Source organism: Aegilops tauschii, chromosome 2, assembly GCF_002575655.3.
Source record: "Aegilops tauschii subsp. strangulata cultivar AL8/78 chromosome 2, Aet v6.0, whole genome shotgun sequence".
NCBI lineage: Eukaryota > Viridiplantae > Streptophyta > Magnoliopsida > Poales > Poaceae > Aegilops > Aegilops tauschii.
Genome location: NC_053036.3, coordinates 574,918,540 through 574,931,773, shown reverse-complemented (window position 1 = coordinate 574,931,773; position 13,234 = coordinate 574,918,540). Strand labels below are relative to the sequence as shown.

At 45.1% G+C, this 13,234-nt stretch overlaps 2 protein-coding genes across 3 annotated transcripts; both read right to left on the bottom strand.

Moving 5' to 3' along the window:
* Positions 1–2,165: 2,165 nt before the first annotated feature.
* On the bottom strand, positions 2,166–7,124 carry LOC109762305 (uncharacterized). 2 transcript variants are annotated; one of them, XM_020321141.3, is made up of 5 exons: positions 6,064–7,124; positions 3,892–4,639; positions 3,658–3,814; positions 3,376–3,438; positions 2,166–2,567 (listed from the first exon to the last, which is right to left on the bottom strand). In XM_020321141.3, exons 1-5 carry the CDS (start codon positions 6,971–6,973, stop codon positions 2,415–2,417), a joined length of 2,031 nt encoding a protein of 676 aa, XP_020176730.1. In that variant the 5' UTR covers positions 6,974–7,124; the 3' UTR covers positions 2,166–2,414. The 2 variants fall into 2 exon arrangements, with proteins under 2 accessions (XP_020176730.1, XP_040255734.1); XM_040399800.3 differs by having other exon boundaries at positions 3,658–3,811; positions 6,064–7,102.
* A 563-nt stretch (positions 7,125–7,687) lies between these two features.
* LOC109762313 (probable CDP-diacylglycerol--inositol 3-phosphatidyltransferase 2) lies at positions 7,688–11,380 on the bottom strand. The gene is made up of 11 exons (XM_020321149.4): positions 11,000–11,380; positions 10,646–10,776; positions 10,094–10,178; positions 9,951–10,000; positions 9,640–9,679; positions 9,501–9,545; positions 9,315–9,380; positions 8,930–9,044; positions 8,559–8,615; positions 8,371–8,469; positions 7,688–8,145 (listed from the first exon to the last, which is right to left on the bottom strand). The coding sequence occupies exons 2-11, from the start codon at positions 10,704–10,706 to the stop codon at positions 8,092–8,094; spliced, it is 672 nt and encodes a 223-aa protein (XP_020176738.1). The 5' UTR covers positions 10,707–10,776; positions 11,000–11,380; the 3' UTR covers positions 7,688–8,091.
* Positions 11,381–13,234: the final 1,854 nt, after the last annotated feature.

Genomic DNA, 13,234 nt, shown 5'->3' with positions numbered 1-13,234 from the left:
TACCCTCAACGATGGCTGTAAGTGGCAATGCCCGGTTTCCTCTGAGGACAAAGTTGTATGTTTCCGCGAGGTTCGTTGTCATGACACTGTACCTTGCTCCATGTGTGTCATGTAGCAAAGACCGCCTCTCCAGATGCTCATGCTCTATCCACTGCTCGAAGGTTTTAATCGACCTCCCGAGCCTTCTCCTAGTACCAGGTGGGTCAAAGCCTGGCAGGTCACATAGCCCAACAGGCTCCTCCTCCACGGCCGCTGTTCCTGTTGCCAACTGTGCAGCTACTGCTTCATCTGACTCGTCAGAATCATCGGCATGACCCCTTTCAACATCGGTGTCTTCTTCTTCCATCTGGTTCTGCATGTGCCCATCTACCTCGTCAGCGTCCACCTCGCCATTGTAATCACCATCGGCATTTCCTCCTACCTGACTACTCTGCCCTGGTTCATAACCATAAGCATTTCCTCCTTCTACCTGACTGCTCTGTCCTTGTTCGTAACCATAAGCATTTCCTCCTTCTACCTGACTGCTCTGTCCTTCGTAGCCACCCTCGCCTTCATGTGCAGTGACCTCCTTCACGACGGGAAGCACTAAAGCAACAGGATTGCATCCCCTTCGTTCACAACCTTGTAACCACCGCACCCAATCGGAGTCTCCCTCTATTGGCCTCAAATAAAAATAAATTTTTGAACTTGACCATGTCCACAATGCATGAACACCGATGGTGTGTCTTTCAGTATCAAGACCTAAACTTGCCGTAATCCATTCTTTCAACTGACTGATAGACCAGTGGTGCGCTCATTGGCACCTCTATGTGAGTAAATTCACTCAGATCTGCTCCCAACTCAGTTGTTTGGACAGTACCAGGACCGTAGTAAAATCTCATCTTCACTACATCGGACATCTCGACTCACCTATTTTTTTTCAACAACGAAATACAAGTATTAAGCAACAACTTAATATCTCCACTAACAAATATTAGACATGTCTATATATTACCTAGCTATATATTACAGAATATTAACGGAGCAACTAATACAATTCTCACACCTAAAAGTATATTACGAATATTTGCCGTAGCAACTACAAATATTGACAGATTAATATATTTGACTGGACTGCCTATATCACGGACCTTTTTTGGAACTACTACAAATACTGACACTCCTAAATACTTGACATCCACATATAGTACGGATTATTACCGGAGCAACTACACATTTTTACACAACTAATTAGTTGACATCTAAATATATTTACGTATACTACCGGGGCAAATAACAATAATCGCACACCTAATTTATTTCACATCGAAACATATTAACAAATACTACCGGAGCACCTACAAAAAATAAAATGTGGGCTGAAATATACCCTTGAAGCGTGCGTGCGAACGAAGAACGACGAACGGCGGCCACCAAACTGCCGGTGCTCCGCCTCCAACGAAGAACGACGAACACTGCCCCAACTTCACCACCACCATACTGCCCCAACTTCACCACCACCATACTGCCCCAACTTCACCACCACCACCTTCACCAAAATGCTCACCACGACCACCACGAGCTACCCCATCAGTAGATCGAGACCTCTTTTGGCTGCCCTAACTGAATTGAATCCATTCACGGTGCCAAAATCGCGAAAAACTTGCTCATTTAGGTGTATAAATTGATGGCATTTCTGTGTAGAGAGAGGACAAGGTAAGAACAAAAAAGAACAGAAGAAGAAGGGAGGAAGGGGAGAAGAAGGGAGGAAGGGGAGGATAAGGCAGCAGCCGGCCAGCCGCGCGAGGTGGCAGCACCCTGTCGGCCAGCAGCTGGCCGATCGGCCCGCGGTAGGCCGACAGGGGCGCACCCACGCCGACAGCCCACTCCCTCCCCCTCGCGACGTGGCCCGCCCAACCAAAGGCCGCCGCGTGCCAGCCGGGCCTGCAGTCGGCCAGCAGCAAGCCGATCGGCCTGCTGTGGGCCAATTAGGTCCAGTCGGCCTGCAACGGGCCGACGGTGTATTATTTTTGAAAATTATTTTTTCAGCGTAATATTTCTGTAATTTAATAAAAAAATGTATTATTTAAAAAAAATAGCGCGTAAATCAGCTAGGCATGTCCTCCTACCCACCTTGTCTCCCATACTTTCATCCATGCTGAGCCCATTTGCATTGCACTACCTCATACACCAAGACTCGGCATGTCATATCCATCACCTCCACAAGGACCAAAGGTGCCCGTCCTTAAAATCACCTTAACAAAGAAAGGCTATGACCGAAGGTTGTAGTGTTCACATTGACAGAGGAAAACAGGCGACCGTAGCATAATCTTTTGTATCTCCGAGAGATGAAATGCACAGGGCGAAGCAACTAATTACAGTGAAATCTTCTCTATTGTGAAAACAAAACTGGGCCACCAACAGACCTCCTTTTCTCATCGCTTCCTTTTGGCTCCTGAGCTTCGCTTTGCTGTGGAACTGGAACTGGCTTTCTTTGCCGTAGAAGAACCCCGCTTGGCTCTGGCAGAACCTTCCTTCTTGACTGTACTTTTCTTCTTCTTGAAGTTGCGAAATCCCTTGCCGCTTTCCTGCAGGGAACATGTAGTTAGATACCAGTACCAACAATGCAGTGAAGGGAATAAGGTTGTTCCAATTGGCCAATTGGCATCACACTACTCTAAGAAAGCACTGATTTTATCACTTCCAGAAAAGATTCTAGAATTGATTGAGCGATGTTTTTCTACAACATTTCCATGGACCTCAAATAGCACACACCATCACACAGACATGTGTGGTTTCTTTGAATCTCTAACAAGCTAAATTCTAGCCTTGCTTAGCAAGAACAATACTTTTTCAAAGAAAACAAGCTTTGCTAAGCAAGTTTGTTCAATGCTCATAACTGCCCAAATATCCTTGCGTGGAAAGGAGAACCAAATCAATTCTCCTCATTTAGCAAGGGAGCAGCAAAAATCTCATGTAGTCTGGCTGCCAACATGTTTAGGGTTAAATAATCTCATGTAGAGATCATATCTACGGTAAGCATCCAACTGGTAATCTCCTCCCTACTTTTCTTACTCCAACAATATTTACAAGTAGTGAATCTGGATACCTTCAACTGAAAGTACTAAAATATTTAGCGAAGAAATTAATCTCAATTTTAAAAGTATTTTCAGCTTAGGTTTTAGAGCATAGGAGCCAAACAATCATCCCAGCCACACTGGGGTGCAGCTCAACTGATTTATCTTCTCCTATTACGAGATCAGGCAGAATGGCGGATAAATGACTTTCATATATGAGCACAGAATTATTTTTTCCGAAACGGGTATATGAGCACAGAATAAACCAGGAGAAAGTAGATGTATCTTTGTTATTTTTCAGAATAGAGAAGCATTTTACCTTTTTGTACTGTTTATAGGCATCACGGCCAATTAACTCCTGTCCATTTTTAGAGACATAAACCTGCAGCAATAATAAAATTAATGAAGCAAGTGATGAATGCATAGCACTGAAACAGAAGTGGCTAGAAGGCCTTCATTTTATCAAAAACTTGTTCAGGACATTAACAGCTCTCAGGCAGGTTCCAGGGGGCCTCCAGGCCCGGCATGAAGCACGCAGGGTAGCAATCAAACAAGATCTTACAGAAAATTAACTGGAACTCTGAAAATTAAACGCTCTTACCTTCCTGCCATCCTCTCCAGTGAACCAATGGCCAGAGCCAGACTGACTTCCCCCAGCATGTACCCTTCTTTTGCCAAAATCTGTTGGGACAGAAGTCCTACTATTGGGAGTCACCCACCGATCATTAGCACCACTACTCTGGCCAAACTGGCTCCTACTAAAAAGAAGCAAAATAACAGCAATTAGCAAATGACACTACCAAGAAATTAAAGCATGGATTATGATCTGTCTTACCTGTAGTTCAGATTTTCTTCTACACTGTACTCATTTCCGTCGGAAGTGGCAGCCCCAATGGGAACAAAGTGCTTTAATCTTTCACGGACCAGGTTCTGCACCATCTGATCACGGTGACAGAAATAATGCATGGCAGGTGGATGGTTGTCCGTCAGATTCTCTTCGAGTACAACTCCGGTTGAAGTGCTTTCATGCTGGAAATGTTCCCCAATTTCACTAACAGAGCTGTATGGTCGTGAAACCTTGGAGCCAGAAATACTGTTGGTTTTTGTCTGCTGGGATGGTGTTGAGTGTTGGACAGATTTGAAATACTCACTGCAGAAGTCATCAAGAGCAGGTGTCGCCCAACTGTCCTTCAGTATATCTTCACTCTTCTGGACAACAGTGCTCCCTTCAGATTTACTGTTTTGCTGCAATATAGGCTTCTTCTGCATATACTTGTGCATGGATTCCTGTCTCTTCTTGATAGGACTCATGGGCTTCTTTGGCTTACTTTGTTTCCTGTTATCATCTGAATCAGTGTCGGAATCAACAAAATAAATTTTCCTCAGTGGGCTTATTGTTATCTTAGGAAGTAGCTTCTTCGTGCAGCTTTCTTCTAGAGATTTTGAAGCAACAGAATTTGACATTGGTGTAGATTTTGTTGTCTTTGCTTTGCTTGTTGATTGAGTCGTCAGTACACTGCGGTTCACAAGAGAGAATTTTGAATTGCTAGAAGTCCTGCAACTACCAACTGATGGTGTCATGCCTGCAAGTAGATAAGAGAAGATGACCTAATCATGTAAGTGCTAAAGGTTCTCAAAGGAAAAACATAACAACTTTATTGCCGATGTTGTCAATGCATGGATTAAAAACAGGGAGCTAAAGGAAAAGGATCGTGTCTACATAAAATTTGTTTGAGCACACCGCTATTTACTCCCTTTACTGACACCACAAAAACACATATCTGCTCAGTACACTACGAAACAAATTCATTTTCTGGAACACAGCACCTCAATTTAAAATCTCTTCCTAACCTAACAGTTGAGAGAAAACACTTAATTTTTTTCGTTCATACCAGGATTTGCTCACAGGTAGCTGTTGATAATTTCATTTCAGAATGCTACAAGCTAAACTAAACACATTTTTAACAAAAAAATTTGAGAACATTTCAGCATGAATAATTCAATTGTTGCAGCCACGTTTCAGGAAAAAAGTTGGCACAGGGCATGTGAGCACCAAACGAAAACACTGCATGTTATTAAGGTTCAACATACTCAGATGATTCAGTTTCAGCTACATCGCATAGAAAGTAGTTAAAGGTTCATCCACCTAATAACAGAATGCTGATACTATCACCAGAGAAATGAAGCAGGTCGATTCAGTCAGTTCAAGTGTGGTCTAAGCCACAATAGGCAAGAAACTTTGCTGTTTACACAATTTCTCTGAATTGCTTAGGCTAGGAAATGATTCTTTTACTAGAGGCAGTTTGCTCTGGCAAATGAAGTGCGTTAAAGAACGGCACTGAGCAAAATTCTGTTTACCGGCGCGCGTACAAAAATGGTGGAAAATAACTATGTACTGGAGCAAACTTTGCATGTATATTGGGCTAGCAGTTGCTTGTTGGGGCACTTTGCTGTCATGGATCAAAATTGCAATTGAAAGAATTTTAATCGTTGTTCATCAAGCAGACATAATATACAAAACTGTTTATTTCTCATTGCACAAAAAATGTCTGGTCTAGGAGGGAAACAGCAGATGATATTGCGAAATTAATCTGTGTGCAAGGACGATTAGGTAAATTTCAGCTGTTTTTGTCGCCATACAGATCCAGAATGAATCAATTTTCAATACTTGTACTAAAAATAACCAAAACTGATTCCATAATTTCTGAAGGCATGTTTAAATATCTGGATGCTACACTACCTGGGCACCTGTACAAAAATGCACTAAGTTGCCACAAAATTGTACAAATAAGATCAGCATTTCCAATGTCCATTCAATTTTTTCAGATACTAGATTACATAATGAATCCGCTTTGCATATTTCTATGTAAGATATTAAGCAATACATTCATTGATTTATGCAGGCATGTGGAGATAGTAAATCACAATTGCATGACTAGTAACAAACACCTCTTAAGTAAGAGAATTAAACGGAAATTCCACAAATAGAGACAAGCGTTTTCCTCACCTCGTGGTGGCTCCTCGTCACTGAAATCTTCAATTTCGTCCTCGTAGCTCCCAATATCCCCAAGTGGTGCCGCCTTCCGGCTGAAATCTGGAGATGCTTCCGTAGCAACAGGCGGTGCTGGCCTAGGAGGAAGAGGAGGAGGAGGCGCCATAGACCGCGGCGGGGGACCCCTCCGCAACCTCTTCAGCCGGTTCGTCTCCGGCTGGGGAGGCAGGGGGTCCGGGTCAAGGGCTCCGCCGGCAACGAAGTCGTCGTCGTCGTCGATTCCTAGTGAGAACGAGGGCGCGTCGGGCGCCTCGTAACCCGGCGCAGGACCCCTCCGCAACCTCCTCAGTCGACTCGTCTCCGGCTGCAGAAGCAGGGGGTCCGGGTCTAGGGTTCCGGCGGCAACGAAGTCGTCGTCGTCGTCGATGCCGAGTGAGAACGAGGGCGCGTCAGGCGCCTCGTAGCGCGGCGCCTGCTCCTCCCGGCGGCCTCCAGCGGGGAGGTGGTGGGGTTCGCTGGCGCCCCCGTCGTCGTCGTCGTCGTCCAACCCGAGCGAGAACGAGGGCGCGTCGGGCGCCTCGTAACGCCGCGGCTGCTCCTCCCGGCGGGCTCCGGCGGGGATCTGGGGCTCGCCGGCGCCCCCGTCGTCGTCGTCGAAGCCGAGGCCGAGGGAGAACGAGGGGGCGTCAGGCGCCTCGTACCGTTGCGCGACCCCCTCAGAGCGGCCTCCGGCGGGGATCCGAGGCTCGTCGCCGCCGTCGTCGTCGTCGTAGCACTCGAAATCGAGGCCCAGAGAGAAGGAAGGCGCGTCGGGCGCCTCGTACCCTCGCGCCTCCTCGCGCGGGTCGCCTCGGTCGTCGGCGTCGGCGGGGGTCGGGTCGTCGAAGTCGAGGCCCAGGGAGAAGGAGGGGGCCTTGAAGTCCATGGCGACGGCGCGGCGGGCGATGCTGGCTAGGGTTAGGGGATCGGGATTTGGGGGAATGGAGGGAGTGCAGGGGAGGTGGCCAGGTGGGATTTGGCGTTCCAGAGCAGGGGAGGGTGGATGAGAGCGTGAGAGGCCGCAGGATGGAGATCTGGCGGCGGGGAGATGGGTTAAGAGCGCCACTCGAATGGCGGGAGAGCTTCGTTTCGTAAATTTTCGTGGAGGGAACCGTGGAAATTCGAACGGGTCTCCGTGCTGCTCTCGACCTGTTCGGCGGAAATCGGCCAAAATTCGTGTGAAATTTGTTGTGTGCTGTGCGTTTTCTACCTGCGTGGACTTCTGAATAAATTGCAAATGTGATGTCTATTTCCATGGTGCTGCACTTTGGACGTTATTTGAATTCTCTATGCGTCTTTCATTTGACGGCGATCCATTTTGATATCTTCGACACCAAGTGCAATCGACTAAATTCATGTGAAATTTGTTGTGTTGTTCCGTCCGTCACCTGAACGGAACGACATCACACAGAAGGTGTACAGTACCATTGGCCCATTGCCAGCGAGCTGTTGAACGGGCAGGGCTTTGTTTCCCTTATGGTGCAAATGATACTTTCAGTAAATAAATGGAAACCACAAACATGTCTGAAACACACGATTTCTAAAGAAAATTCCAAACCAAACTTACATGCAGAATGAAGAAAAATAATTCCCAGGCAGCTTATGCGAATGAAGCAAATTTGAAACCACAAAGAAAACAACCAAGTAAATGTTGGCATGTACACTAGTACAACGGGAGGGAGGCACCATCATCATTTCTGGCCTAGTACTAGTAACCACAGCACGAGGCTGCTACGCAAAGAAATATCGAATCATCATGTAGAAAAGACATACACAATACAGAGCTTGTCGGTCCCTGTGTTTTTGTTAAAAAAGCAGTTCTCCCTTTTCTTTCCACATGCTGCTTTCCCCCCAGAATGTCGACCCTCGGACCGGAGACATGTTAAAAGATACATCAAGGAGCTACCATATGTGCCATATGTGCCTTACAACCAAGCCCGCCTGACAGTATGTTTTTCTTGAATATGCCCGCGCAAATGAAAACTAAAACATGGTCCTTTTTGCTCACTTGCCTCTTTTCGAATCGTACGCCACACAAGCATCTGCAGCTGTTTTCATCTGCAAACGGGAAATGTACATGAATGTCGCATCAAAGGATATCATTGTTACTCTCAGAATCATGTGGAGTAACACATTGTTCTAGTGATATACATATGCCTAAAACTTGACCAGTACAGAACACAAGCACATGAGTGTTATAGCCTAATTGCCAAAAAAAAACAGCTCTGCATATATGATCATGTGCAAATAATAGTTAGTTCCACTAAAGTTGTTGTTCAATACCTGGATGACATTGATCACTTGTTTGAGTGCCCACCCAATTAGAGTTGAAATGAACATGAAGACAACGAGGGGACTTTCCTTCAGAATACCTCTGCACGTCTGTAGCATACAGGAATGCCAGATGCTAAGCAACATGCATGCTAATTGCTTCATTAGAGAAGACAGCTATAGAGATTATGTTATCTTACATTAAGCAAGCTTGTGGACTTCGCGTCAGCATAGAGAAACAGGATAATGTACAGAACCTGTAAGTTGAAAATTTTGCATGTGAGATGGTGGAATAATTGGTGTTCGATGTGCAGATATGGTGTCCGGATGGATATATAATGTTTGTTAAATCAGTTCCATGGGCATAACTGCAGATGCACAATGGGCCTGTTCATTGGGGTGGCGTCACACAAATGTCCTGTATCAAGCTGTTAAAACCCACACCTATCCATGCTACGCCCCATGTGTTACTCAGCTCACTCAACCAAATAACATCCCAAAATGCGCTCGTGTTGTATTCCTTGATTTGTGTTCATCATTCAAGCTGTTTCAAGTGTGAACAACCATTTACCTCAGAAGCAACACAACAGAACGCCATGAACGGCCGATATCCATAATATAACTTCAAAAGCCCATTGCCTGTGTGCTTCACATCCTTGTGGCTAGTCTTACCTGATAGGAAAGAACTAGTAGAGAAATTTATATCATAAGATGGTTAGCAATTGATGCATAATTGAACTAGAGACAAAAAACGAAATATAGCAAACGAAGCTCTTGAACAATGAGCAAAAAATCTATGCACCATAAAACCATCACATAATACTTGCACAGTTAGCATAGCTGGTGTTTATATTTATTATCTTCCTTTTGGTGTCTTTAGATACAGAATTAGGTACCTACTAGGAGAACAAAAGAGAAATCTGGCATGAGCTGTACAAATTGATAGAGAAACTAACCTGTACATTTGAAACCAGTGGCTTGTGATGTCCAACCCAAGTAACAGTATGAAAACCAAGCCAGGTCTGAAAAGAAATTGTATACAGAGCACTTTCAAGGAACAATGTGGCATGTAAGTAAATTAAGACAGGTATCAAGATTCAATATACAACGATCGAAGTGCTTTGAGCTCTAATTTTGTATACCTGTAAAACTGTGAGAGAAGCGCCAACAAACAAGCAGTGCTAACCCTGAAGTAGATCAATATGAGAAATGAAACTAGTTCGTGCTGCAGAATATTTACACCTGGCGTATACATCATTAAATGATTTATTCAAAGAGTACCTATCTGTTACCATGTCCAACACAGCTCCAAATGTTGATGCTGATACATGCAATAGGATAAAGTTGTCAGATAGTTTCAAAAAGTTGCCTATTGTGTTATATATACAGGGAAATTAAATAAGAACAAAAATCTCTTTCAAAAGGACATAAGCAGATTTTTCTGTGATCATTAATTACCATCTACTTTTGCAAAGTTCACTGACATATAAATGCAAAGTTTCAACATACAGAAAAGGCCACAAATCCCTCTTCGCTGTAGAAGGACAGACTACATTACGACGCTTGAACATAAAAGGTATGTGACTTGTTACCTTGATTGAACCTCCTGGCAAACCAACCATCCAAGCCATCACAGAAGAAGCTGGTATTTTCCATAAGTGTTAGAATCATAGAGACAAAGTAATTGCATAAGATCATTAACACAACTGATTTTAGATAAATTTATGACGCTTGCCTGAAGAAGTACAGGATAGCAAAGAGTGTTCTGTTGGTATAGCACTCAGCAAATGCAATGAAGTTTATGATGATCCTGAAATATCCTGCAGAATAACAGTACTCATATGTTAAAACATACACATTTAATCCACACGCCAGCAACAATTTGTATGTGTGAAAACATTGCACTCTTCCGAATATTCCGTGGCATGCTTTTTTATGTAATCGAGTTTTTACTATTATCTGTTCCATGCTTCCTTTTGGTTGCTATTTTTTCTGTGCCATGCTACTTAGTGCAAAATGGTGAAGCTAGTGCAGGAAAATATGATACATCTATTGTAGATACAAATAACTTAGATTAAAGAGGCAAATAATCCAGTGGTGGCACAGTGATAGTGTCTCGAGTTGCAAATGACATAATAGAATCATCCAGCAAGTTAAATGTGGACTTGTGGAGTTATATAAACGGCATAGTGATGATAATTCTTCTAACATAGCATTTGGACACTGGATATGGTCAACAGCACAGTGATATACTGATATGTAAACAGCCGATCATCCAGAGGTTTACCAATGATGTTAGGGATGTACAGGTACACCGACAGCGTCTTTTTAGCTGGAGGCTGCGCCATTGAAGGTCAGAGGTACCAACTGCTAAAAATCTGGTGGTTCCTCACTTGGAATGTATCCTTCTCGAGATTCCTGCAAAATCATATTGTGGAACAATACTCTCACAAATGCAATGTAACAAGGCATCTCCCGGTAACAAAACGCTACCGCCACATGTTGACGTTGCTGGCCATAGCTACCTACGCAATTGGTCCACACCATCGTGTAACCCTCGCCTCGATCGATCGATCCAGATCGGGGCTCGCCCCTAATTCTCTGTTCGATTCGCTACGAACACGGTGCAGGGGCAACGTACCGCGGGGTCTCGAAGACGTCGTGGTCACCAGCAGCGCCCGACCGCGTCGTCGCCGCCGCCGCTGGAGCGCCGCCGTGCCGCAATCGATGCCGTCGGTGGGCGAGGGCCGCGCGGCGTGGGGCAGGACAGTGGACGGCGGGGTGGGGAGGAGCGGCAGGGAGACGGCGCCACGGGAGGAGCGGCGGAGGGGCGGCGCGGCAGGAGGGGCAGGTGTGGGGAGCGGCGGTGGAGCGGCGGGGGGGCGAGGACTCGAGAGGGGACGGACGCGGCTAAGGTCGTGACAGGCGGCTCGTTCTTTTTTCCTCTTTCTGACCCCCGCGTTCTCTTTTCTTTTTCTATTACTATAAGGGAACAATTCGCTTTGGAGAGATCTCAAATCTCAAAGTATGCTGTTATGCTGTTATCCCATCCCTTGCTTGTGCAAATTGCGGCTCTGAGTCTGTCACATCGCATCGCTTGACTAGTGTGCTGGGGTGCAGCTAGAACCAGAATAAAGTGGCCACGAATGTTCTCCGGCGTGTGGAGCGCTCTCATCCGTTCTTTCCTTTGATGCCTCGCTGGACGGTGGGGCCTGTGGTGTTGAGCCTTGTGTTTTGTCGTGGACTTTTATGTTTTGATGAAGTCTGGATGGTTGGTTTCTGTGCTTGATATTTGTGGTTTGGGTTCCAACGTTAAAATAGTTGTGTTTTGGTGAAGTAAACTTTTATAATTCTTCGAATCCTACTAAGAGCTTCTTTGATTCAAAGGATTTTCATAGGAATGTTGGAGGATTAGGATCCTAAGGAATTTTTCCTACGTTGGTTGTTTGATTTATATGATCGGATCATATAGAAATTTTTCCTAAGGACTTTTTTTGTACTACTTTTGATAGGATTAATAGCATGTACACAAACCTCTTTGAAAGAATCCTTTGTTTTTTATATGATGCAGTCAGACAAACCAAAATCCTATAGGATGAAGATGAGCATGACATTCCAATTCTATGTTTTTCTATTCCCACATTTTTACAATCATGTGAATCAAAGAGCCCTAAATATGTAAGGGCCTCTTTGATTAAAAGGATCTTCATATGGATAGTGGCGAATTGTAATCCTTAGAATTTTTTTTCTATGCTAGTTGTTTGTTTCATATGGTTGAATCATATAGGAAAAAAATTCCTAAGAGCAACTCTAGCAGACCCCGCATCCGTCCGGCCCGCAAAACGTGTTTCCAGTTCGTGGAAAAACGCTTTTACGGGCCGGCGTGGACGGCCGCAGAGCAGACCCTGCATAATGGATCCGTAAAAAAGGATATTCGTTGAATATGTTTTTTTACGGGTCGGCTTTGCGGGGTCTGGTCTGGCACAACTCCTCCCGGCCCGAAAAACCTAAATGTGCACCTTAATTTGATCTACCATAATGCATTTTTTTTTCTTTTTCAACAACATTGGATACATAAGACATCACCAAATCTTTGCTAGAATAGCAAGACCAAAGAAAACAAGAACCAAAAATATGCATTTTAGAATATTTTCAACTTCCATAACTGCTCCCACAAGTTGGACTAATATCTTCTCCATGCATTCATTGTTTATCTGCGGATTCTTGATTTTGCATTCATCTTTCTTCATCTTTGGTTCGAAAGAAGTAGACGTTGTTTTCCCTCTAGTTGCACATGCAGCCGCATCATTGCCTTCGATTCTACTAAGGAGTGCGCCAACATCTATTAAGTTTCTTTCTATCAATAAATCAATGTATTGGCCTTCCCAAAACCAAAATGAGCATCCATCTTCCTACACAAAAGAATGAGTATGTTCGAAATGAGCTACCGCAATTGAACCAAAGAATGAGCTATCAAAATGAGCTACCGCAAGTGCACGTACCCCATCGTTTTCGGATTTGAAGAACACCCATCCGGGGTGCTTCGGCGTACCCGAGGTTAACCGTAGCACTGTTCGCGTGCAGTCATCGCACTGTATGAGCGGCATCGGCGAGCCACAGAGCCGCTGCGCAAGTGCCGAGCCCGGTGGACGGCCGGACGAATCCATGCCCGCAAACCGTCGGCGGCGGTGGGAGGACGAACCCGTACCTGCATGCGGCGATGCGCCCTTGACGGGGCTGCGGAAGATGCTCCCCGACCACTCCATCGCTTGGCGCAGCCACCGGCGGCCGGAAAAGCCAAATCTGGCGGCCCGCGATGAAGTTCCGCAGATCCGCAAATCCGGTGGACCGCCGGCGCAGGGGGAAGAGGGGAGGC